Here is a 27,790-nt window from a genome sequence, read left to right as displayed (position 1 = left end):
TGGTAAGACTCTCTCTGCAGTCAGAATCAATGTCTTCACTCCTCAGAAGTCTTTTTTTTCAGAAATCAAAGAGCTGAAAAGAAAATATGATTCCACAGGTCATAACATCCATGGGGGTAGACCTTTGCATGGTAGAGGAGGAGGAGGAGGCAACTATAGTGGAGGTCATCCTGGAGGCAGAGGTGGACCACACAACCATGGCCTTCATAGTCCCTTCACCGAGAAGCCATGTCAGCACCTGACTACTGCAGTCTGACGGCAGTTAGGGTTGCTTATCTGTGCACCCACAAGCCTGGCAAAATATAATAGCAGCTTTTTGGGTGCTAAACATAATTTCCACAGGTTATCTGATTCCCTTTTCCTTTCCTCCAGCAAAAAAGAAGAAAATTCCTGATGTTCTACCCAGTCAGTGGGAACTTGCAGCAGCAGGAGTTTTCCAGCTGTTAAGAAAAAGAGTCATCCAACTGGTCCCCAAAGACCAATTTGAGTCTGGAGTCTATTTGAGGTTCTTTTTAGTTCCAAAGAAAACAGGGGACCTCAGACCCATTTTGGACTTCAGTCGTTTAAACCACTTTGTAAAACAGACAAAATTCTGGATGGCCACAAATCACTCAATTTTGCTTGACTAAGGAAGGATGATTACATGTGCTCCATAGATCTCCAAGATGCATACTATAATGTAAAAGATAGATAAGCAATCAGAGAGATTCTTCTGTTTCCACTGAGGTCAATCATTATCAATTCAGAGCCCTGTCTTTCAGTTTCACCACATAGCAGTGCATCTTCTCCTATGGGGCATCCACATTTTCCCATAGCTCAATGATTGGCTCCAAACTGCTATCTCCAGCAATCTGCTATTGAATCATTTGTACCTTTTGCTCCATCTAATGGAAAATCTAAGGATTACAATCAACCTACCCAAAAGTCATCTTACCCTGACACAATAAATATAATTTATTGGATGTCACCTGAATTCAAATCTACAGATCGCCAGACTTTCCACTCCAGAGCGCTCTCCCTGCATTTTTCAGCTACATAAGTACCCCATCTTTTAATTCTAATAGCTTCTGCAATCTTAATGGTTCAGCTAGGTGGGTTTTACAGGAGAGTACTTCAGTGGATCCTAGGTGTGCAATGGTCTCAAAATGTTCATCCTCTGCATCAAAAATTCACATCACTTGAATCTGCACACACCGCATCCCCTGGTGGATAAAATCTCATTCAGTAACATAAGAAAGTTCATTCCAAATGGATCCACATGTGGGAGTGGTAACCACAGATGTCTTCCTTCTAGGGTGACGGCCATTTCAAAGGGAAGATGGTCCAAGGTACTTTGCCACAGCCAGAGGTCAATCTTCCCATCAATATTTCTGAGAGGGCAGTCCTGCTAGCATTTCATGTATTCCAGGATGGCCTCCACAAGGGTGTGATTTCTGTACAGTCAGACAGCATGTCACTAGCCTGGTAGATCAACAAACAGGGAGGAATATGCTCCTATCCCCTATGTTGAGAGGCCATGAGAGACTGGCAATGGGCTATGTCACCATATTGCTTTCTGATAGCAATGCACATATTGGGTACATTCAGTGTACAAGCAGACAGATTGAGCAGAACTATCTTAATGGCTCATGAGTGGTCCCTCAATCGAACAGTGGCAACTTGATTTTTTGTCACAGGGGCCAACTTTGCTGATCACATACCTAAACAACAAATGCAGCAATTACTTTTCCCTGATCCCTCCACAGAGACAGTCACAGAGGGATGCTGTAGTCTACAGCTGGTCCCCAGGGTTTCTCTCTGCCCTTACCCCATTGCATTTAATGAACAAATTCATACAGAAACCAAGTTTTTCCAAGGCCATGGTGATCATCATTACTTCCTTCTGGCCTAACAAATGAGGTTTCCATTCCTGTGGCCTCTATTAGTACATCCACCATGGATGTTGGATCAGTATCCAGACCTGTTAACACACCCATCCAGACTGCCTCCTCCAGGTAAGAGATCCATAAAATTAACTGCTCAGCTCCTCCAGTTCTGACCAACATGAGCTGTTCAGGTAATATGAGCTTCTCAAAAATAATCCATGAAGAAGAAAGACCATAGTGAATGGAAGAGGTTTTCCTTTTGGGCCATGTCAAAAGGTTTAGACCCCCTTCTGTGCTCCCATTCTTCCTTATTAGAGTTTTTTTTCTAAAGTTTTCCACAGCGACTCTAGTTATTCCACTATCAAAGTGTGAATGGCCGCAATCTCAAATTTCCATGTAGGACAAAATGACAATTCTATTGCTTCCATAAGAGACTCTAAAGATGTTTTGAAAGGAACCTTTCTGCTGTGACTACCTGCCACAGATTCCAGTACCTCCCTTGGATATTACTGTCATGCTACAAGCATTAACTCAACCACCTTTTGAACCAGCACCATCAGCTGATTTGAAGTTTCTCATTTGCAAAACAGTTTTTCCTGGTGGCTGTTACGTTAGCCAGATGGATTTCAAAGATGTAAGCACCTTCCTGCTAGTCCCCTTATCTGGTATTCCATAAAGACAGAGTGTCCTTGAGAAGTAATGCAGCCTTTATTCTTGCATGGCATCAGTGACTAATCTAAATTAGTCAATAAATCTACAAGTTTTTTTCCCCAAAATTTTTAAACAAAGGTGAATACATTTTACATATGCTGGACTTTCATCATCAGCTTTGGTTCTGTTTTTATAGGACCAAGCAGTTCAGAAAGTCTGGTCAGTTGTTTACTACTTTCTCAAAACCTAACTTAGCTAAAGCAGTTGCTAAGGTTACTCTTTCCAAATGGTTATCAGATGTATACAGTAAAAAGAGCTTGTCTCTACAATCTAAACCTAAGGCTCATCCCATGAGGGCAATGGCCAAATCAACAGCTTTTTCAAATAGATTACCTATTGATGACATTGGTGCTGTAACAACCTGGTCAAAAGTTCACACTTTTGTATCCCATTACAAAATTGATGGACATTTCAGGTCATACTCCTCTGTTTGGTTCCACCAGTCACAGGAACATTCTTACTTGGTACCACCCAGGTATATCAGATTGGAGATCTGTCCCATGGTTAAATTGGATGAAAATAGACAACATAGGATACAAAAGTTATGTACTTCCCGTAACTATAGATTCCTTTTATTTGATTTTCGTTCATAGGTGAGTACTAGGCTAATGGCCCTAGAGCCAACACAAGCCTAGCCAAAGAATATTCCCAGTCATCCTGTCGCTGGACGTTAGTTTCCTGTGCCCCTCCCTCTGTCATGCTCCCTTCCAAATTGACACAATCGGGCTTCTGGTAACCAGGTAGTTTCCTGCACATGCTGCCTATGAGCAGTCCTAACTGACCGTCTTTCAGTCCTTCTTTTTACATGTTTACTAGGCTTAATCTTGAATGTAATTCTTATGTGTTTTTTTTTTTACGGGGACAAACTCGATCTGAGGTATTAAAATGGAGTGGAGGGCATTATGGGTAGGGGATGAGTCAGAGCGCTGGAACTGAGAAACTTCAGAGTTGGTATCGAAGTCAGATTTGATTAGATTGGACAATCCATGTTTGAACTGGATGAAAATCAGCATCATGGATTTGTCACTTTGGTAAGTACATACCTTTTGTTTATTCTCTTACCAGTGACCTGTGCTAGGGTGGAGGTGACACTGCACAGGGCAGACAGTCCAAGGAACCTGGACCCATCAAGATGTCAATGTGCACATCTGTGTTCTGGAGATAAAGGCAGTCTCCCTTGTGTTGTGGGCCTTCCTGGACCACTCCCCAAGGTGGCATACCAGTTCACACAGACAACATGCTAATGATGTGGTATATCAACAAACAAGGTGGCACCAAGCCTTTCCCCCATTGTTGAGAGGCCACTATCCCCAACACTTTCTGTTGGTAATGCCCATGCCTCATGAGTGGTCCCTCAACTCAAATGTGGCACAGATAAATTTCCATTGTTGTAGGAAAATCTTGCTTTTACCTATTTACATCCCTGGCCAACACCAAGTGCAGCAATGTCATTGCCCGTATCCCTTCACAAGAACAGATCTCAAGAGAAACTGTAGTTCATCAGTGGCGAGTGGGACTTCTGTATGGCTTTTCAACACTGCCTGGTCACCAGGTTTCTACAGAAGCCAGATTGTGCAGAGCAACAGTGATTCCCATAGTTCCATTCTGGCCTTCACAACTGTGGTTCTCATTGCTTTGAGCAAAGAGGAGGCCGTTGCTTCTAGATCTGTTTCCAGATTTTCTATCTCACCCGTCTTGGAGGCCTTACGCAGGCATTCAATCCCTACAGCTAACTGCATGATTAGTCCAGTTCCCTTGATGGTCAGAGACCCAGTGTAGTTGCCACGGGTGGTCCAGATCCTACCCATTTCCCAGAAAGCCTACTTGAAAGCTTTACTGAAGAAATTGGAAAAAGTGTTCCTTCCAGGCAATACATTGGGGTTTATAACCCTCATCAGCTTCCATTCCTTTCATATTGCCATTTCTGTCTTACTGTTTTATGTAGGATCCAGCTTCTCCACTATCAACGGCAGTCCTATCCATCTTCCATCTAGATTTGTGTCTTCAATTTTTGGCATCTCAGAAGGTGTCTAAGTCCTTTCTTCTGTATCCCTCCATTTAAAGATTTCATTCATCCTTTGGGTTTTAACTTGACTTTGGACAAGGTAACCAGCTCCAACCAGCTCCCTTTTGATTTTTAGAAGTTGACCAGTTCTTTTGAAACAGCCACTGCAGCTGATCTGAAATACCTTTCTTAGAAAACTCTTTTCTTAGTGGCTGTTGCATCAGCAAAAAGAGCTTCTGAATTATGAGCCATTTCTTGACACCTCCCCCCTTAATTGTTTTTTTTTTACAAAGTTAGGTTTTCTCTTTGAACTATTTATTTATTTATTTGACATCTGTTGACCAGGAATGTCCTACCAAACAAGAGTCCTTTTTTAGCGACGGCCTGAGGAGAAAAGTTCAAGTTACACACATGCAGCAATCTAATAGTACATTAAAGTGATAAAAGGGTGGAATACTCTAGGATTTAAAGACAAGTACAATTTGCTGTTTGAAGAGACAGTGCAAGGCATACTAGGATTTAAAGACAAGTACAGTTTGCTGTTTGAAGAGACAGTGCAAGGCATACTTAAAGCAAATTAACTATTTACAATCTAAATCATATATACATTGAGGGCAGGCAGCAAGAGTGATGTTTGAGATTCACTTGGTTACAAAGCAGTTGCTGAAGCAGTAGATAAACACAGTGAAGGTAGAGGAGGTAAATGGGTATGGGATAAGAGACACAGAGGGAGGGGGATAAGAATTAAGTGTAAGCGAGGGAATTAAGAGGGGGTAGATAGATTAGTAAGAGCAGGAAAAGAAATTGAGAGGTAGCCAGGGGTAGAGCACTATAGTGAAAGTAGTTAGTAGGGCAGTTAAGTAGTGGTAATAGATAGTGGAGAGAATGGAATATTTAGGTGTTGTTAAGGGAAGTAGTTTGAGGTTGGCTTTTTGTTGTTACAAGCCAGGGTATTTAGTAGGTATTCTTGAGAGCTTTTTTGAATTCATGTGTTATTTTTCTGATGTCAAAGGGAAGCTTGTTCCAGGTTAGAGCAGGAGAGTAGTTGTATAAATTTTGGCCAAAAGATCTTTTGGGCTTATATATTTATAAGTGTTGTTGGTTAGATCTCCTGGGGGGTCTAGCTGGAGAATACAGAGAGATAATAGAGGAGATGTCAGGGCAAGAGAAGGGCTTGTGAAGGATAGAATGGATGATAGGTAGTTGTGAGAGCAGTAGTTGGTGGGGGAACTGTAGCCAGTTTAAAGCAGTGAGTGAATGACAGTGGTGTGAGTTAGGGTTTTGGTTAGCAGCAAACCTGACAACTTTGTTGTAGGCAGTTTTGAGTTTAGCTTATAGGTAGAACTGTAGATTAGTCAGAATTTGTGAGCCATAGAGGAGACTGAGGAGAAGGTAGGCATGAGGTAGACAGACTTGGGAGTCCTTTGTGAGGAACTTTTTAGTTGTGTAGAGTAATCCAAGTTTTTGGTGGATTTTCTTTATGCAGTGGTGGATGTGGAAGTCAGATTTGAGTTGATCGTCTATGATAGCCCCAAGAAGCTTAGTGTGGGATTTTATATTAATGTTTGTATTTTTAAGTGAAGTGATAGAGAAGGTGGGTTTGAGGTGGGAAAGAGATTTGGGGAGGAATGGCAGAAGTCTGGTCTTTTGGGGATTGAGAATAAGTTGTTTTTAGTGAGCTAATTTTCACTGGAGCTGAGTGAGTTTTGGGTGAGGGTGTGCCGATCAGAGAGTGTATTGGTGGTGCAGATGATAGTGGAGTCGTCAGCATATTGTATGAGAGTATAATGTAGAGAGGTGGTTTGTGAAAATGTTAAAACATAAGGGACCAAGGATAAATCCATGTGGGGCTCCCATCTAGATGGGCAGGAAGGGAGATGAAGAGGAGAGGCATTTAACTGATTGCTGCCTGTTGGAGAGGTAGCTGGTAAGCCAGGAGAAGGTTGAGGAGAAGAGGTTGAAGACAGACAGTTTGGAGAGAAGCATGGGGTGAGAGACAGTATCAAAGGCTTTAGAGTGGTCTAAGAATAGTTGGCAAACCGGTTTATTGTTATCTCTAGCTAGGAAAATAGAGTGAGTAAAAGAGATGAGGGCAGTTGAGGTACTGTGGTTAGGATGGAAGCCATGCTGGATAGGGATGAGGATGTTTTCTCAGAGTATATAGTAAAAGATTTGCTTATGTACACATTTTTGTAGTATTTTAGAAAGGGGGGGGTGGTATAGTTATAGAGCGGTAGTTTGATAGTTCAGAGGAATTGCCTCCTTTGTGGATATATACAGTAAAGAATTGTTCCCATAGAGAGGGGGCAGTGGATTCAGATATAGTGCAGTTGATGAGGATGGAAATGGAAAGTGCTGTGGAGTTTGCAGCTAGTCTGAGAAAGAGTGGAGGTAGATTATTAACAGAAGGAGAGCAAGGCTTAAGCTTACAGAGGCGATATTTTATGCAGCTTGTGGGTACAAGTTTCAGGGAAAAGGAGTTGATGTCCTTCATGGATGCATCTGCAGTCATAACAACTGGGTTGTCCTGTCGTCAGGCAGCCCCTCAGTCGGCCGGATTCCAAAGTCCGGGTCCGGCTTCGGCTGATGTCGCAATTCACCCGACGTCATCTCTGTTGGTCTTCGGGTATAAAGGCATCAGCCGACGCCATTTTCCCCAGTCTTTCTTGCCGCGTGGCGCCCGAAGCAGAAGCTGTTCGCAAGTGCCGGTCGGTCGGATCCAGAGATTACTTCTACCGAATACTACTTCGAAGACTTCTAAAGCTAAGTACCCCGTTGGGGAACCTTTCTTGCCTCAGCCGATGTCAGAAAAAGTTAATAATTGTTTAACCTGTGGGAAACAAATACCTCATAAAGATTTCCACTCTCATTGCCTGCCTTGTTTAGGCCCAGCCCACGACGTAGCAGCCTGTTCGGCCTGTGCTTCTTTCAACCGACGAACGCTTAGGCGTCGGTTGGAGTTTGCAGAACAGTTTTTCGGTTCTGATTTTGCGTACATTATGCCGTCGGATCCTCCGACTTCCCAATCTGCCAAAAAACGCAAAGATAAAGACCGACACTCGTGGTCCGCGGTTTCGGCCGAAACCACGGTTAAGCAAGCCACGAGTGTCTCGGTTTCGGCCGAAACCGAGAAAACTGCTCAAAGTACAGCTGAATCTATCTCTACAACTGAGGCCCCTGCTACCACTCTTGAATCGGCCTCAGAAATTTTATCCACTACGGTGGTTGCCACTGATTTATCAGACACCATTCCCTTGGATGTCTCTACCCCAGCACGTGGTGCAGCTAGGCCTCCAGCAGCCATGTCCATTAAGGCCTTCGCCAGGGCTAAAGCAGCCAAGACTACTAAAACAGTGCCTGTTAAACCCCCCACTACCAGGCCCTCTTCTAGTTCTCAAATGCTTACTTTGGCAGAAGATTTAATTTCATTAATCAGAGGATCTCAACCTCACCCAGACAGGGCCTCTCAGCCCCCAGAGAAGAGACCTAGGGCAGAGCCCCCTGAGCCAGTGTCCTCTGATGATTCTGCAGATGAATCAGACATAACTGACCAGCCAGAGGCTCCTTTCTCCAATTTTGAAGATTCTGATGCTGAAGATTCCATTCCGGCTGCTTCCCCACCAGAAGAATTCTCCTTTGGAGAAACCTTACATGCCATGCGAGAGCAGTTCCAATGGCAGCAACAGGATTTTACAGACTCCAGAAAAAGACTTAGGACCTTTCTGCACCTTCCACAGCACAGGCCCTTAGCTATACCTCCTGTTCTCTCTGTGGTGGATGATGCTTTCAATGATGTTTGCTCCTCTCCAGATTCTTTACCCCCAGCCCCTGCCAAACCAGACAGATTTTACAGGGTGCCAGATACTCATCTCCACCTTTACAAGGCCCCACTTGCAGACCCCGAAACTATATCCCAGGGTCCCAAGGCAGTAGCCGCGACCATAGCTAAAAACCCTATTCCTTCTGAAAGGGAAGCAAGGTCATTAGACAGATGGGGTAAAAAGGTCTACACTTCAGCTACTCTCTCAGCTAGAGCTTTAAACTGTCAGTTTCACATGATACAATACCAAGAGTTTATGCTTGATCAATTAACTAAAAAGCTAACCACTGATGAATCTCTTGATAAGAAATATGTATTAGAAATGGTAAATAACATACAACAGGTTAGTAACCATTCCTTAAAATGTGGCTATGATGCACTGGAGGCTTCATTTAGATCAGCCATGACTGGCACAGTGATAAGAAGGCATGCATGGCTAAAAGAGCAAGCTTTACCGGATCATGTTAAAGCTAAGTTGCTAGATGCTCCTATGGATAAGACAAGTTTGTTTGGTACACCTGCCCAGCAGGTTATGAAGAAAATGGAAGAAAAGGCAAAATCTGTCCAAACGGTTAAAGATTTCTTGCAGGTACAACCCCCAAGGTTTAGCAGGAACTGGCCTGCCAAAATTGGTCCTTTCCTGACTCCACAAGATCTCAAAGGGGCAGGAACAGACGTTCCAGAGGCAGAAACCAATCTAGAGGAGGTGCCTACAGAGGACGACAGTGGCAAGGTAACAACAGAGGCACAGACACAACCTCTGCCACTACATCAACACAACCACAGTGACTTAACCCTAAATCCGCCTACCAGGGAACAAATAGCAGCTCCTTTAGGCGGAAAGTTAACCTTATTTTCAAAGAACTGGCACTACATAACAAAAGACAAGTGGATTCTACAAACCATAGATCAAGGCTACCGGTTCCACTTCCACACTTTACCAGTCAAAAGAGGAATGCCAAATCTACCTCCAAATCAAAAAACAGAGGCTCTACAACAGATAATGGAGTTAGCAAACATGAGAGCTGTGGAAAGAGTGCCAACAGCAGAGCAAGGAAAGGGGTTCTACTCCAGACTATTCCTAGTTCCAAGAAAGGAAAAAGTTGGAGACCAATTCTCGACCTGTCCACCTTAAATACATACATCATTGTCCCAAAATTCAAGATGCTGACCTTACAGCAACTTCTTCCCATGCTGGGCAAGGAGTGTTGGCTGGTAACTCTAGATCTCAAGGAGGCATACCTGCACGTCCCCATTCGACCAATCTGCAGAAGATACCTCAGATTTCTTGCAGGATCAGAGCACTATCAATTCTCAGCATTGCCCTTTGGCTTATCTACTGCGCCCAGAGTATTCACAAAATGCCTGGCATCAGTAATCGCCCATTGCAGACTACAGGAATTCAAATTTACCCATACCTGGACGACTGCTTACTACAAGGGGACAACAAAAGCAAGCTGACAACAGATTTACAAAGGGTCATTTACTTGCTACAAGCACTGGGATACACAGTCAATTTACAAAAGTCAAGGCTGATACCATCCCAAACAAGGACCTTCTTGGGCGCGGAATTGGACACAGTGAAACAAATGGCATTCCTAACTACAGAAAAACAAAAAGAACTCCCTCTTTACTTCTTGGCACTAACAAAACTGAACAAGATAACAGCAAGAAAAGTACTCCAGGCCCTGGGCTTCATGGCATCATGCATAATCTTGGTCCCATTTGCCAGACTACATATGAGAAAACTACAGTGGTACCTAAAGAATTTATGGTCCCAACACAGACACAGCCTGGAAACAGAGATCCCACTAATTCCATGCTTAAAACAGGAGCTCCTATGGTGGGCTCAGGCATGCCAGTCAAACCCAGGCCTACCCTTTCGCAGATGTCAAGCAAGCCAGACCATCACAACAGACGCTTCAGACCTAGGATGGGGGGCCCACATGCTGGACAAATGCGTGCAAGGACTCTGGACACAGGATCAACTTCACCTGCACATCAACCTAAAAGAAATGCTGGCAGTAAAACTGGCAATCCAAAAGTTCAAACCATTTCTCAAAGAGGGCCAGTTGATGATAAGGACAGACAACACCACAGTCATGTGGTACATCAACAAACAGGGAGGCACTCATTCATACCCCCTATGCAGAATGACTTTGGAGCTGTGGACCCTGGCACTCAGCTACAACATCCAGTTACAGGCAATATTTGTACCGGGAAAAGAAAATACTCTAGCAGACATACTAAGCAGAACCACTTTGGATGCCCACGAATGGAAGCTGCACCCGGACATCTTCAAAACCATCTCAAAGAAATGGGGAATGCCTCAGATAGATCTATTCGCATCGCTCTCAATCGCCAGCTCAAAAAATTCTGCACAAGGACATTCCACCCACTAGCATGGAAAGTGGATTCGCTCTCCTTCAGCTGGAAAGGCCTAACAGCATATGCATTCCCACCTCTTCCCTTGATACACAAAGTACTACTAAAAATCAAGGAAGAACGACCAAGGATAATCCTGATAGCTCCAAACTGGCCAAGACAACACTGGTACCCACTACTGAGGAGCATGTCTCGGAACAATATGTGGCCAATTCCCCTGATGCCTTTGATGTTAACTCAGAACAACTACAGCATCATGCATCCAAACCTAAAAACGTTACAACTGACTGCATGGAACATCACATAGCAGCAGCTAACACAGAGCTTTCCCAAAGAGTTAAAGACATTATTCTTGAAGCACGCAGACCTTCAACAAGAAGGAACTATACTGGAAAATGGAAAAGGTTTGTCATTTGGAGTACTGAAAGAGGAAAAGATGTGTCAAACATAGATATGCCTAACATTCTGGAGTACCTGGCCGAACTTCTTCATTCAGGCCTGTCCTACTCCTCCATCAAGATACATGCATCAGCTATTTCAGCAGAATACAGCTTTGATCCACCTGTTTTTTCGCACCCTTTGCTCAGGCAGTTTCTCAGAGGAATCAAGAATGTAAAACCTCCAAGGAAGCCACCATTACCAGCTTGGGACTTAAACTTTGTGCTAGAAAAGTTGACACTATCACCCTTCGAACCAGCAGCAACAGCAGACCTACAACACCTGTCATGGAAAACTGCTTTCCTACTGGCAATTACTTCAGCAAGGAGGGTTTCAGAACTACAGGCCTTAATGGCGGTGCAACCCTTCCTAATCTTCCACCAAGATAGAGTGTCCATGAGGACTAATCCTACATTTATGCCTAAGGTGGTATCCAGAGTGTCTTTAAACCAGGCAATCCACCTACCTACCTTCTTTCCCAACCCACAAAACAGAGGGGAAAGAATACTGCATACCTTGGATGTACATAGACAGCTACGCTACTACTTGGACAGAACAAAAAATAGCAGAATGACTGACCAACTTTTCGTAGCTTATGCAACAGGAAGGGAAGGAAAAGCTATTTCCAAACAGACAATCTCCAAATGGATAGGAAATTGCATACGATTCTGTTACTCCTTCCATGGAAAACCAATTCCACAGAACATAAGACCTCATTCTACAAGGGCAACAGCCACTACCACAGCCTTCTTACGAGGAGTGGCAACCAAAGACATTATTGAGGCGGCTACTTGGACCTCCGTGCATACATTTGCCAAGCATTATAATTTGCCTCTATATTCTAGATCCCGAGCAGGGTTTGCCACTGCTGTACTGCAAGGGATCCTAAACACACCATAATTTACCTTTATCCTCCTCCCCTAGTTGGCTATGGTATTCTACCCAGTTGTTATGACTGCAGATGCATCCATGAAGGACATAGTACAGTTTTGTACCTACCATAAATGTAGATGTCCGAACTGGATAGCATCTGCAGTCAGGATTACCCTCCCTCCTTCCCCTCTGTGGTACTCCTAGGGTGTTTACCCTCCTAATAGCTAGCTGGTGGGGGGGAGTCTTTTATGGTGTATTTGTTTGTATATATGTACATACATACTTATGTTTGTGTTTACCTCTATCATTTTGGAAACATTGGCATCTATCCAAAATTTTAGCCTTCAAGAGGGCTACTGGCATCTGGGGCAAGAAACACTGAGGAAAATGGCGTCGGCTGATGCCTTTATACCCGAAGACCAACAGAGATGACGTCGGGTGAATTGCGACATCAGCCGAAGCCGGACCCGGACTTTGGAATCCGGCCGACTGAGGGGCTGCCTGACGACAGGACAACCCAGTTGTTATGACTGCAGATGCTATCCAGTTCGGACATCTACATTTATGGTAGGTACAAAACTGTACTTTTTGGTTAGAGGTGGTGGGGAGTTGGTAAAGTTAGAGGAGTATGTATTTGGGATTAGTTTACTTATGGTATCAATAAAGTAGAAATTTAGTAAGGTGGCTGTTTCAAGGGGAGTGTTATTAGGACAGGGGTTTTGGAGTACTGGGATTACCTGGGTGGAAGATTTGATTGATAGTGTTTCAGAATTTTTTGGCGTTGATGCGTTCTGTTGTCTAAGTTCTTTTAGTTCATGTTTAATTGTTTTGTGGTGAGGTTACAAAGTTCTTTGTAGGTTCAGTGGTGGGTGGGGGATGTGGTCTTGGTCCAGAATTTCCAGGCTTTGCCTTTTTTGTGGATGAGTGTGTGTGTGTGTGGACTGGAATAGCCAGGGGGAGCAGAGGGTTTTAACTCTTATTTTTCAGAGGGGGCAAGAGATTTTAGTGTATTTAGAAATAAGGAATTACATTTTTGAACAGCTTCATCTGGGGGAAGGATAGATAGGAAAGACAAGTTAATAGCGAACAGCATGTTATTGAATATTTCAGAGTGAAAGTTTGAGCGGTTGCAGCATTCTTTGAGTTTGCATGGTCTAGTATGGTGAGTGGGGGTATCTTTGAATGCATATTGGAGAGTGGTCACTAATGGAGTCGGGTAGGGTTTCTGGGTGGTGATATAAGTTTGGAGTGGCGACTAGTATTCATTCAATGATAGTGTAGGAGTTGGTTGGCTTGTTGAGATGTGTGGGAATTGAGATAAGTTGTGTAAAACTGTGTAGGTTTAGGAAGGAGCTGGGTGATTTGGAGGATAGGGATAACCAATTGATGTTGACATCACCTAAGAGAGTGGTTTCATTGGATATGTTAGAGACCCAGGAAAGGGTTTGTTCTAGTATTTGAATATTGCCACCAAGGAGTATGTAAATTGTAGCTATCTTTAGAGTTTTATGGTCATTAAGTTTGCAGTTTGCAGTTAGGAGTTCTGCTGGATGGAATAACAGACAGAGTTTGATACAGGCGACAAGCTGAGGTGATCAGCGTACAAAATGGCAACACCTCCACTTTTTTATTAATTCAGTCAAGGCGAAGGATGTTATAGCCAGAGGAGAGGAATTCTTTGTCAAAGATGTGGGGTTTGAGCTATTTTTCTTTTATAGTTATTATGTCAGGAGATTAGTGGCCCATCCAAGCATGGAACTCACTTATTTTATTCATAATGCTGTGTACATTGAGAGAGTATAGGGTCAGGTGTTCAGCAGGTGAGTTTGGTTGATGTGTTGCAGACTGTGTGGTTGAGGTGGTATTAGAGAGGTTAGAGGTTGGTCCAGGGTTGGGATGTATGTTACCAGAGAGGAGTAGGGTATTATAGAGAGATAGAGTTTGGGGTTTTAGGAGATGGAAAGTGATGTTTATACTTAGTATTTGGGGGATGTTTTGATCTTGTGGAGGAGAGAGTTGGTGGAAGGAAATATTGAGGAAGATATGTAGTGGTGGGTTTGAGTTTGAGAGGTGTGGCGTCAGTAGGTTGGTGGAAGGTGAAGAGGATTAATTTGTGTGTGGTAGGAGGAGAAATAGGATAGGAGAAGTAGAAGAGGAGAGAAGAAGAGGGTAAGAAACATGTTGTGGTGTATGGAAGAGGGTTTTCAGTATGTGAGTAGAGAGGACAGATTGAACAGAGAAGCAAAGTTGTATGGGAGGTATAGCTGGAGAGATGAAGAAAAGTGTGTGAGGTTTTAGTGAGAAGGTGAGGTGAAGGGGTGGTGGTAGTAAGAAAAAGGGAGAGTGGATGCAGGAAGAAAGAGTAGGGTTTACGAGAGGTGGTTTGTAATTACGAGGGGGTGAGTTGGAGGGGGACAAAGATAGTAAGGGGTAAAGGGTATAGGTAGAGATAAGAGTGGGGATAAGTATGTAGTAGTAAGAGGAGTTGGAAAGAAGAGAAGGGGAGTTCAGTATGTTTATCTGTATGGGTGGAGGGAAATGGTAGGAGAGTGATAGGGTGCAGTGTGTGGGATGAATGGAGAGAAGGGTTATGTTTGGTGGGAGAGTGATGATTGGTGGCAGGAGGAAGGGAGGAAAAAAGAGAGAGGGTTATTTGTTAATGAAGGGACGATGGGCAATGTTAAGGTGGGAGTGTAATAATTGGTTAGCTATAAATGTATTGTATTCAGGGGTGGGTGGAAATGGGAGTAGAGTGAGCCCAAGCAGAGCAGGAGGAGCCAGAACTCTAGAAGCACGTCTGGTCAAAGGAAAAAAAAAAACTATCAATCACTCTGTCCCAAAGAAGGTAAGAAGGCTAGTTCTCGAGGGAGTATCGTATGTAGGATTTCAGCTTGCTCACCCAAGGCTTAGGAATATAGGTGGAATCCTAGGAGATACAAGAAGGGGATTAGGACTTGTCTATATGCTATTTGATTAAGCTAAATGTGAGGAAACCTTGACGTAGAAGTCTTGTTTTAGGGGGAAAAAAACTGCTTGAGAAGTTTATTGTTTGGACCATAGTGTTCTGTTAAGTAGCTTAATGGCCAGGACTGAGGAAAATGAAGTTAAATGGGAGGGGGAGAAAGTTAGTTAATGGGAAAGAGGGTAGACGAAAGATTTGGCAGGGATTAGATTCCCTTTCCAGGCATCCCTAGCAGCGTGCTCACCAGTATCTCTGTGTAAGGCTAAACATTGCACCACAAAAACAGTGGCTAGAAACCAACATTATTTTTCCATGCAGTTGGAACTTTTGAGCCCAGTAAACGCAAGAGGCACACATTCTTTAAAGGGTTCAGATAGTAGTGATTTATGCTTTATGCCTAAACTAGCTTTAGAAGCAAACATCAATCAGGCAGTTTATCTCTCTCTGTTTTTTATTCACTATTCCAGTAGAGAGAAATGTATAGTTCTTTGTCTTGACATTCACAGGCAACTAAGATTTTATTTATAGTGAACAAAACAACGTAGTAAACATGATGTTATTTCTGGTTTTCACACCTGCAAGAGTGGGTCAAAAGATGTCGTAAGTTACCCTCTCCAGATGGCTGTCTGTCTGTATTTCATTTGTGTATAATTCATAGAACACTTCCTTTCAAACTTAAGGCACATTCTACCAGATCAATAGCCACTTCATCTACCTTTTTCCGCAACTCTTCTGTAGATATTATTTGTGCTACAGCAACATGGATTTCACTGCATACTTTCGTAAGATGCTATAAGCTGAATTTGATAATTAATTCAAAGCCTTCCTTCAAGGCCACTGAACTCCATTATATTCTATGTTGATGCTACCCAAGATGTTTTCTTGGGAACTCTGTCTCTATGCATTGAAGTGTACAGACTGGATAATATAAGTTCTGATAGTTGTGCATTTGCCATAATGTTGGATCTTGATTATCCTTGTCTGTCCTTTTTAAGAAATCTATCCTTCATCCATATCCAAATTGTTGCAATTCCATCCCCTTACAGACCTTGTAAGGCCTCTTCAGTATCATACTTTTAAGTATAGAGCAGGTTAAATCTTTGATGTCATAAGGCATATTCACTTTGGAGTGTTGAGAGAGGAGGAGTACATTGCAAGAGACTGGGAAGGATCTTGAGGTGTGAGGAGGGAGTCTGATTGCCAGTAAGGGCTGCCTGGCAGGAACAGTCCCCGCATGTTGAAGTAGAAGGAAATAGAACATCAAGATACAGTAGTATGGTAAGTATGTTAACTATTGATTCTCTTTTGCTTCATCTAGAGCCAAAGATGATAAAGTGCTTCAAACATAGAAAACTCTAGCAGAAATGAAGTATGCCTACAAATATTGTGTAGTTGTCCTTTCTTCGCAGTACCTGGCTCGATTTTGCTTCTCAATTCAGAGTCTGTTGGCTCCACATTTTCCTTCTTTGAACAGTAATGACTGGATGACTAGAACTGATCACAGTAATCCAGCCCCTTTGACTCAGAAAGCCAATTTCTTCATTCAGGTCCTCGAAAAGAGAAGCAGCTGTTCTGGCTGTACATTGTTATAGAATTTATTTTGTTTCTCTGAAGTTTTCAGAATAGGAATGATTTCCTTTGACTGATGAATGAGTGCAGCAAATATCATAACTAATTGTGTTGCGTATTTTATTTAAATGCATTATTTTATGAAGTTATTTCTTTAACAGAAAGAGGCTCAGCACTATTTACTGCTACAGAAATAAGTGTGTGTTTTTGTGTGCTTTAATGTTTTGTTTCTCTGGTATTGTTTTGTTTTCATTCACTATTGTTACATTGTTTTATGTTCACTACTAGAGATAAAAATGTTTCCCATTTGCTTTCCCACTTCCACTTTGCTTGTACACATTTTAAGGGAGCTGTGATTTATCAGACTTTGTCTGTAATGAACCTTACTTGATCCATTCTGTACAGTGTATTAGCAGCAGGACTGGAAAGCTGAAGAAGGCCCCCTTTTAACATCTTCAGGGAACTCTCACAAGCTCAAGCTTCTCCCCTTACTCTCATAGTGCAGCTCTCCTCCTCATCTTCTGTCCACATCTTACGAGCCACTTTTCTGCATTGGTCAGATCTTTCCACAACTCAGGCATTCATATTTGAATCAGTGTTCCTTTTCACTTCCTCTGTCTGTGCTTCACTAACATATTTTGGCTAATTTATCAACAAATGTACAATAAAGTTAGTACTCTACCTCCTAAATGACATGCTCCTTTTTACTTCCATTGTGTTTCACTAACATTCTCTTCTCTAAATTATCAAAAATTCAGTTTCCATTTTCCTTAAAATTCTGCCCTTTTACTGAAATTATTTCTGGTATTTCAGCCTATGATTACTGCATCGTATCTACAGTTTTGTGCATCTACTTTAACTATTTTTGCTGATTTTGTTTTTCAACTTTTTTTGAAAAATACTGTCTTGCCTTACAGCCCTAATCATGCTTAAAAAAGATCCTCAGACCAGTGTGTTACTTGGTTAACAAATGTGTGAATACAGTAGTAAGTGACTTTTTCTTCATTGTTCTATTGTATTTAATAGTGTTCACTCACTCTCACAGTTTTTTTTTCTGTTTTTACAAGATTTTCATTTCTGTCATCTCCTCCATTCCCACTTAAGCCACTTTCTCTTTTTCAGAATTTTCCTGTCCTCTCTTTTACAACTGTTTATTATTTAGAGAGTTCATTTTGATTATACTTTTACAGTTTTTTCATACTTACTGGTTTTGCTAGGTTGTTATAGGACTTGCAGTAGTATAGGCCTCATTAAAAACTGTTTGTAGTTATTGCTACGTTTGACAATACACTTGAATTTAGTACAGATCAAAAGAAGAGAAAGATAAGACTTTCAGTTTTAGAAAATGCGCTAAATGCCCCTCTCAGAATACACACAGCCTGTGTGTTGTGTGGCTGGGGATGGATCACATCTGCTTAATGTAACATTCGTAAGAACTTCAGCTTGGCATACTCAGTTACAGAAGAACACATTGATTCTAAACGTTTTTCTTCATATTGAAGGTAAGAAGGATGACAGAAAGAAAGAGGAGAAAATAAGAATGGAAAACTGAAGAAGGTAGGGCTAGAGAGACATAAAGACCCTCCATTTTCAATGTGCTGAGAATAAAACAAGCATCTAGAGTAGAACTGAACTCAGCTAAGGTCCCGCCTGAGCCATTTACAACCTCCCTTACCAGGATCTTCCCATCATTTGGTGATTGTTTACATTCACCATTTTCAAGCTATTTTCCTTTCTGCTCCACAGCACTAGCTAGTACTGTGAATCACATGATGCCTGAATGTAGCCATTTACTGCAGAATGATGCATTGCATATTGTTCAAGTATGAACCCCAGCCAGGGTTCCTCAAATTGACATGAAAGGGAATTTCCTTGTATATTGTCCAAATTCCTTCCATTCTGTGTAAACACCACCTTAAGCTGCAATTAAAATTTATTGCTTGTAATCACTTGAATTTAAGTTGTGCTGATAAAATGTAAAATAGTTATCTTCTTCTTCTTCTTCTTTTGGCTGCTGCCATTAGGGGTTGCCACAGTGGATCATCTGTTTCCATTTCTTCCTGTCCTCTGCATCTTGCTCTGTCACACCAACCACCTGCATGTCCTCTCTCACCACATCCATAAACGTTATCTTAGGCCTTCCTCTTTTCCTGTTACCTGGCAACTTCATCCTTAGTATCTTTTTCCCCAATCTGCTCTGCATCCCTCCTCAGCACATGTCCAAACCAACGTAATCTTGCCTCTCTGGCTTTGTCTCCAAACCTTCCAACCTGGGCTGACCCTCTAATATACTTATTCCTAATCCTGTCCATCCTCGTCACACCCAGTGCAAATCTTAACATCTTCAACTCTGCCACGTCAAGCTCTGACTCCTGCCTTTTTGTCAATGCTACTGTCTCCAACCCATATAACATAGCTGGTCTCACTACCCTCTTGTAGACCTTCCCTTTCACTCTTACTGGTACTCGTCTGTCACAAATCACTCCTGACACTCTTCTCTACCCACTCCAACCTGCCTGTACTCTCTTCTTCACCTCTGTTCCACACTCACCATTACTCTGAACTGTATGTTCACTGTATTTAAACTGTATGTAAAATAGTTCTCCTTGAATTCAGTGTTAAGTTTAACGAGTGCTGTTACATGTCTTCTTTCAAGGTGATAACATGAAGGTATCACCAGTCAAGAATGTATTATTATCATAGTCATTGGTTTAAGCTGATTGCAAAATAATCTTAAGCAGTTCCTAATTCTATGATTTCTTAGATCTGCTTCAACAAATGATTTTCTTTTTCAGTATTTGTTTGAATTTATGGATGCATTGATAACATGCCAGACAGCTCCAGAAGAGGTAAGATGATTTTAATGTGAATTAATTGCATTTCTTTGATCGGTTGCATTATAAAAATCATTCAAATGTTCTCCAAACTGGCATGTATTTTATTACCAATGTACTCTGACTGTAGCTCAGAAAGACTGCACATTCTAACAGATTGTAAATGAATGCTCCAAAGATACTAAGATATACACACACACACACACACACACACACACACACACACACACACACACACACACACACACACACACACACACACACACACACGTACACATTTATTTACTTACACTTTTCTGATTGTGTTATTCCTGATGGACATGTTGTCTTTAGGAGTCCTCAGAAGAATAGCTTAAATAAAATATTCATTTTCTCTGGTGAAAGTTATACTATGCCATTATTTTAAAAAAGGAATTACTTATTGCATTTGTGAAGTTATTTTCTTCTCCATATCTTCTAGCCCTCTGAAATGGCTTGCTTCTTAATGTACTGCTAATGTTTGACATGTACATGCCAATCCTTGCACACTGCATTAGCTTAACTGAAATTTCTGCCACTCAGTCATGCATGTGTCCTGTTGTTTATGCAGGGATGCTTGTGGACTAGTGATGTCTTAGGGATAACTTTTTGTTAACTTTTTTAATATTTTCATATGGCATTTTGCTGTCTTTATAGTTTGTGTCTTTTTTGGAGAGGAGAATTCGATTTTTGGCTAGATAGTTGTATGCCTTTGGATTCTTTGCTTAGCAGCACACAGGACATAGCAGCTGTAGCTTTTATTCTGAATAGCAATAGACACAGGGATTTCTGTTGTTTTTCAGCTGGATTCTTTATTAATACATAATTTTGCATTTACGAGTACCTCATTTGCAATGTCCAGTCAGTATGCACATTCTGAATGTTAATTACCCATCACTGAATTACAGATTAAATTAAGCTAGTTTGTGTAAATTAACGGAATACATCAGTTTTATGTAAGTACTTTGTGTTATAAACTGAAGTGATGACTATTTATAAGTCAAGACAGAATAAAAGAAATGTTGTCACTGAACCTACTCATCACATTACCAGTAAACAATCATTAAAGGAATTCTTAACCTCCTCCTCCTGATTCTGCTCTTGTACCAACTGCGGATGAACCCTACTATACCACAAACTTCCCACCCTCTATGACTTCAAACTTTGCTTTCTTTGTCTTATAGTCTCTCCTGTTTTTCCCTCTTGCCTTTTACATTTCCCCTTTTCCCCAGGCTAGCTTCTCTATGCCTCATAACCTCTGTAGCAACACTCTCCAACTCTGACTTGCTCCCACCCCATACAGCCTCATTGCTATCTACCTAACCTTCCTTACCAACTTCTCACTTTACTAACATGTTTGTCTTCCCCTACACTCACCAGGACTAACTTCTCACATGATCCAACATCTCTTATCCTCTCACCATATCTCTTCCTCCTGATCTTCCTGTAAACAATTATTACTTGAGTAATACGATACATGGTAATACTTCGTGATCCATCTGTTTGTCTAAACTGTATTACAGTGCCTTAAAGCACATAATGTAATACACGCTGCCCATTACTGAGTTATGGAATGCATGTGTAAGATTATTATAATTGTTTTGTAATCAAATTGTTGTGACTTTAATTGCTGTGTAACCAATTTATCAAATCTTCGATTTTTGTAAATTTAACATGACATTTGTACTATAGGTTTTCTCCTAGGGCCTTGGATGAAAATGGGTACCTCTGACCCAGATGGAATTTCTTTGTAAACAAAAGTCAATAAATAAATAAAGTCTACTATAAAAATGTTACTAATTATGTATCCGTGTACTTTTGTGGAGCTTTTCTTCCTGTGCACTGCTGAAAATGGGCGCTGTCTAGTTGGAATTTCCCAGTCAACAGAAGCAAATGAATAATTAAAATCAAAGTCAATAAATGGAATTATGCAATATGAAGGGACAGAAAAGAAGTTGTCAGTAATTGGAAAATTGTAGTGACTTCCCATCAAATGTTCACATATAAGTCAACCCAGAACACATAAGATATAAAATAGGTAGACATACCTCTCGACGACTTCATACTAGAATTCTGGACAAAGATAAAAAATGTGGGACAAAGGTCCAAACATCAGGAACATTTTTAAATATTATTGTAATTCACTTTAAAAAGTTAAGAGAACAGCAGGATATGATGTATATTTTCGTCCGATTCAACATTCAGGTTGTTGGATCCAATTGGATCTGACCTTAGCACTTTCTTTTAGAGCTTTGGATCTGAGACTATAACTGCTCCCCTACCCCCTGCTTCACTCTTTCTACCTAAATTACCTTAGATCTCATTTGCCACCTGTTCTGTCCAGACTTTTTATCAGAAAGCTCTCTTAATCCAGTCACAATAAGTGAAAGTTTTGCTTATTTTTCCTGCTTAACTCCTCCATTTATATATATTAGTGTTAGTATAGTATTGGGTTGTGATATATTTAGGTTAGATACTTGTAACGTTTAAGCTTTTTTGCCCTCTATAGTGTGAAATTTCAGGTCTAGGTTAAATGTTCGAACATCCAAAATGTCGAACATTCCTTGGTCGAGACCAAATATTCGACATTTGGATGTTCGAACATCAAATAAAAAAACTAAAAAAAGAAAAAAGCTTTAACAGCGTAGGCAGGGGGGCAAGCCCCCCTGCACCCCTCACCCCCCCCTACTTATATATACCAACTCCAAGACCGCACTTCAGTGCAGAAAAGGGAAATTCTCCCTATCTGCACCGTACGGCACCATTGAAAGTCAATTTTCAAACACTTAAAATTTCGAACGTTTGGTCTCGACCATGTAATGTTCGAAATTTTGAGCGTTCGAAGATTTGTCATAGTTCCGAAATTTCCAGATAGTTCTATTAGATTATAACTTAGGCTGAAATAGTGTTTGTGTGTGTATGTGTTTTTTTCTAGTAGTAACCAAAAAGATAGTTCCTTTTTTTAGAAGTTATTTAAATTGTTGTGGATTATACAGTTTATTCTAATAGTCTTTACATAATTTTCTGATGTCAGACAAATCATCAGGATTCAAAAAGTGTTCAGCCTGTGGACACAAAATCCTTTTAAAGACCCCCATTACTTATGTGTATATTGTTTAGGTGCCAGTCATCTTCAGGCAAATTTGTGCTGTCTTTGACTCTAGACCTGCAAAGGGTTAAAGGGGAAAATGAATTATTAAAGGATTGTGTCTCCCACAGACAGGGACTTCAGCATCTACAATGTCTACTGAATCAAGACCTCCATCTGCTTCTTCCAGCGTTGAGAAGAAAAAGGAGAAAGAAAAAGACAAGTTTAAGGAAAAACACAGAGAGAAGTCTTTAGAGGAAAAGGGTTGAAGAAAGAAAATCAGAATAAAAGAGGCTCAACAAGTCAAGAAAGAGATCTCCAGATCCATCTAGTATATTGGGTCTGATACCAAAAACTTTGAGGTAGTCGGATCCACCTGCCAGTCAAGTCAGAACACTCTTCCCTCAAGCTTCTTTTTCTCCAAAACTGGTGAGCCCTTGGCTTCATTCACCTATCAGGAAAATAATTTCAAGTTTGTTCAGCACAAAACAGGTCAAAAAAGAAAGTGAGCAAACAACACAGCCGATAAAGACATTTAATGTACAAAATAAAATAAAGGTGAGTGCTTTCATATGTACAATACTTCTTCAGACCAACTAACCAACACATTAGGCTGCACCACTAAATAGGCAAATCAATTAACAAGTCAAACCCTCATCACTGTTACCATAGCAACTAATTAGTGTTTAAGCTTCCTTGAAAGCAAGTAAGGTATAAGTGAAATGTTATCATTCAAACCAAAACTTCTATCTGCCTGCAGGGTGATAATCCATTTCAGTTCATGATTCTCTATTTTGTTAACAACACATCCTCCCTAATACTCTTAGAAGTTAATTGCACCACTCTAAAGAGAAACGTATGATTAATAATGGACGCAACAGGTTTACTTAGTGCATTCATTCTAACCTTCCTTCCAATTTCACCCAGATGTTCCAGATTTCTTTCTTTAAGACTATGATTAATCTTTCCAACATAAAACATGGGCAATCCCTACAAGGATTTTTTTGTACATACCACTACTAATATTAAGTATGAATTTAGAGTCTATGCTGACTGCAAAAGTAAAGATCTAGTGTATGTTGCCACCTGTAGGGTGAATTGAAATTAATTATCACCCTGCAGGCAGATAGAAGCTTTGGTTTGAATGATAATAGTTCACATAAACCTTACTTGCTTTCAAGGAAGGTTAAACGCTAATTAGTTGTTATGGTAACAGTGATGAGGGTTTGACTTGTTAATTGATTTGCCTATTTATTGATGCAGCTTAATGTGTTTGTTAGTTGGTCTGAAGAAGTATTGCACATACAAAGCGCTCGCCTTTATTATATTCTATTTTGTATATTAAAAGTCTTTATCGACTGTGTTGTTTTTCTCGTTTTCTTTTTCATTCACCTATCCTCCAGGACAAACGACATTATAAACCCTCATTGGTAGCTTCTTCATTGAGGCCAATACAATCCACCAGAAGTCTTATGGAAATGGATGTCAGTTGTATGATGAGAAAGTTTTTGAGGACAGAGATCCAATTGGGAGTTCTCCTGGTACCGTCACTAAGGGGATTTCCGGGTACAGACCCATCAACCCGTTTACATTTTTCTGTGATACTGGTTTGGTTTTTGGATCCAGTTTCCACAAGTCCTAATCCTTCTGGTGCATCTCAGTCAGTTCCGACAGTCCAAAGAACTTCAGCTTCACTTACATCCCTTACTCTGTTGACTCCAATGCTATCTGATTGGGATGAGTCCCAGAGCCAAAACGTCGGTGTTGAGGTGCTGATGTTGAAGTCAACCCTAGGTTTTCAGAGCTATTTCTTCCCATCTATGCCTGAGCACTTGACAGCTAGGTTCTGAGGTTCTCACTGGAGTCGGTAGACTTTGAGTCAGTCCACAGAGTAAGTGTTTCTCAGCCCCATTTGCAGTGTTGGCTATGAAACTGTGGAAAGGGGTTTGGCTGGTCCAAGAAGGTAGGTGCATACACCAAGTTCAGATCCATCCCGATACACTTTGGAGACTGTTTTTTATGCCTGTTGTTCATATTGACAGGAATAATCAGAACCCATAGACTTCAATACCACTCAACGCTCAAGTTCCTGGTCTGATTCCAGTCTCTGTCCACCAGAAACATGTTCCAAGGAACAGACATGCAAATGGAAACACATCAACCCCTCTCCTGAGTCTGTCACTGAGGGCATAGGCTTGGATGAGGTGGAAGGATCCCCCAGATCCCCAGTGGAAGATGTCACATTTGGGGACATCCTGGAATTGATGAAGCAGAAGAGAGATGGTCCACTGAAACCCCTGTACCCTTCCCTCATCAGGCCAATAATAAAGTACAATGCTCCCTTTGGTATGTTCCTTTCCAAACACCTGAAGAAATTGGAGAGACCACAAAGGTGCCGTAGAAAGAAAATTCATTGTCATTAAGATGTGTGTTATGCAGATAGACTGAATTCATTGTCACTTTACTCTGTGTCATACAGACTGCTCAGAGGTGACCTGTGCCTGCATCTATAGCAATCTCTGACCCAGCTTTGATGGAAATGCTGCACATTCACAAGTCAAATGACACACGGGTCACTCGCTGAAAGGACCTTAACCTGATGTGTGACATCAGCAAAACTTGCAGGAAAGACAGATTTGTCTCACAGAGGTTGCCCCACCCTTGGAACAAGCTTCCTGTTCATGTTAAACAAAGCCCCTCATTGGCCCTATTTAAGCACAATTTGGATGACTGGATGGGTGACCGGAAATTCACCCTCTGGTTCCATCTGTGTCCCTCTTGCTCAGGGGCAGTAGGTGCTGATTTTAGTGTCTGCTTGAACCAGACACCCTTGGGAACATGTTTTGAACTTGGCTAGGCTTGTAAAGGCCCTGAGGCTATTAGCCTAGTAACCTCCTATGATCCTATGATTCTGTGTTTCTTGAAGTTTTTGGGTTTGGCTCGAAGATAGGTGAAGGCTGCCAGCCTAGCCAGATAGAATTTTGTAGATAATTCTGTCATTTGTAAATATTAATATAAGCCACAGGCTTGTTCTCTTAAATGGGAAAAATGGTGTTAAATGTGGAACTGCAAAAATGTAACAACAGTGCACTCTGCTGTAACAAAGCTGATAAGTCAATTCTTTGATGTCAAAACTTGGAGCCGAAATGTCTAGATAAAGGCAGTCTGCCTATTGCTTTGAAGCCAGAGTTAATTGCTAAAATTTGCATGTATAATTTCTTTTATTGCCCTGGCTTCCTGACCAGCTGCAAGATCAAAGGCTATTAACCTCTGAGAGTCTGTTAGCCTGGGAACCAGAGAGAAATTATGTAATCTTAAATTAATCAGTGGTACTGTTATCAATTTAAGGACAGAAAGAATGAGAGCATTTGAGCATTTGTCTTGAGAACATCCAACTCACCACTCCGTCTGTGTCTATATGTAAGTAGGATTTTAGAACTGTATTTTCTCTTAGAAATAGCTAGGAATTAGGAATATTAGACTATGTGTTCTTCTTTGTTGATGTCAGAACTTTTCTACTGTATTATTTTAAGTATTTCTCTGTGATCTCTGAAATCTTGACTGGCGCTGTGTAGTAAGAAGTACTGTCTTGCGTTTTTATTATTTATTATTAAATATTTTTTAAACCTTTTAACTGTGGCTGTTTTGTGTAGAGATAATTTAAGCTTAAAGAGTACATTGCATGTATATAGTGATACTGTACCAAGTCACTCCAAATAAGTCTTGACTGTTTGGTTGCACTTACCGTTTGGATAATAATATTGCACAGTATAATTGGACAACCCTTCATAAGGGCCTTTGAGTAGCTGATAAATATTAGCTGGGTGGTGGCAGTGATTTCTACCGTATAGTCTGGGTAAAAGGGGCAGAGCTAGAGATCCTGTGCCAGCCTTCCCCAGGAGTTTCTGTGTGGTTGTATAAACTCTTATCTCAAAGTGTGTGTGTGTCAGCTACTTGGACAGGGACATGAAGCACTGGTTGGACAGAGAGGGTGCTGGAGGTTTTAGCTTGCCCACTAGGCTGATATCTGGATCCTATAGCTTTGCCAGTGGGGAGTCTTATTGGGGACCTGGAGAGAAAGGGAGAAACCAGACCCAGACTGACTGTGATCTCTGTGTGCTCTTAAGGGAAATTGTACTTCACTGTGTGTGTATTTATTATCCTTTCCCTATATGTATGCCCCTCACTTGATGTTAGTAGTGAGGATCGAGGTTCCTTGATTGCTGGGCCAGTGCACGGGTGTCACATATTAATTGTTTGACAGTGGTGGGATATCCACACCACATATTAATTTGTTGGTAAATACTAATTGGCTTGTAGTGGTGTGGGTAGAGTGAATTCCTGTAGCTTGTGTACAGTGATCACTGAAGGTGTTTTGTACTCTAAATCAGCCATGCAGTGAATACTCAGAGTTCAGATCACAATTGTTTTATTTCTTTTGTTAGCTTAGTTAGTCAGGGAGAGCAGGCAGCTTGTCAGCAGAGGAGTACGGAAATCTGACAAGGAGCCAGCTGGCTGAGATGTGCCAGGCTAGGGGACTGGTTCATGGAACCCTGACTAAGGCAGACATGATTGCAGCTTTGGTCATAGCTGCATCAGAAAACAGCAACCAGGAGGATGATCAGACTGGCAGTGGAGATGTACCACCCTTAGAGAATGGACAGCTCAACCTTTCTGCAGAGGACTTGGAGTTGGAGGCCAAGCATTTGGAAATAAAAGCAGCTGAAAGACTGAGACATCTTCAGGCTGAGGAGAATGAGAAACTTCTACACCTGGAAGCTGAGGAAAAGGAGAGGCAGAGGCAGCATGAGAAGGAGATGCTGACTCTTCCCCAGAGTCATGGAGCTAATGGGGAAGGGAGTAACTGGACCCCAGAAGCACAGAAGTCAGTAAATTCCTTCCGCAGTTTAAAGAGTGGGATAATTTTGATAGTTTCATTCATATGTTTGAGAGGGTATGTAAACAGTATGATGTTGACCAAAGGCTCTGGGTACGGTTCCTGACCCCCTTACTCCATGGTAAAGCTGTAACTGTGTTGTCTAAAATTCTGACATTGACTGTTTTAATTATACTACAGTTAAGAACTGCTTGTTAGAATGTTTTAAGCTAACACCTGAAACATATAGGAAAAAGTCTCATGAGCATAGACGCAAGTCAAATGAAAGTGTGTGTGAATATGTTGCTGAACTGAGCACTTATTTTCATAGGTGGGTGAGTGGATG

At 41.4% G+C, this 27,790-nt stretch overlaps 1 protein-coding gene across 2 annotated transcripts in view; it reads left to right on the top strand.

Annotated features, from left to right (window-relative positions):
- The window catches only part of LOC122816772 (tetratricopeptide repeat protein 30A), a 2,782,581-nt gene that overhangs the window by 1,458,041 nt on the left and 1,296,750 nt on the right, over positions 1-27,790 (top strand). For both annotated transcript variants that reach the window (XM_044089788.1, XM_044089789.1), the window contains exon 11: positions 19,424-19,477. In XM_044089788.1, coding sequence (XP_043945723.1) covers positions 19,424-19,477 — 54 coding nt within the window. The remainder of the gene's footprint in view (positions 1-19,423; positions 19,478-27,790) is intronic.

Source organism: Protopterus annectens, chromosome 12.part0 (assembly GCF_019279795.1).
Source record: "Protopterus annectens isolate FY-2018-M chromosome 12.part0, PAN1.0, whole genome shotgun sequence".
In the NCBI taxonomy this organism is placed as follows: Eukaryota; Metazoa; Chordata; order Ceratodontiformes; family Protopteridae; genus Protopterus; species Protopterus annectens.
This window is presented reverse-complemented; position numbering and strand designations above follow the sequence as displayed.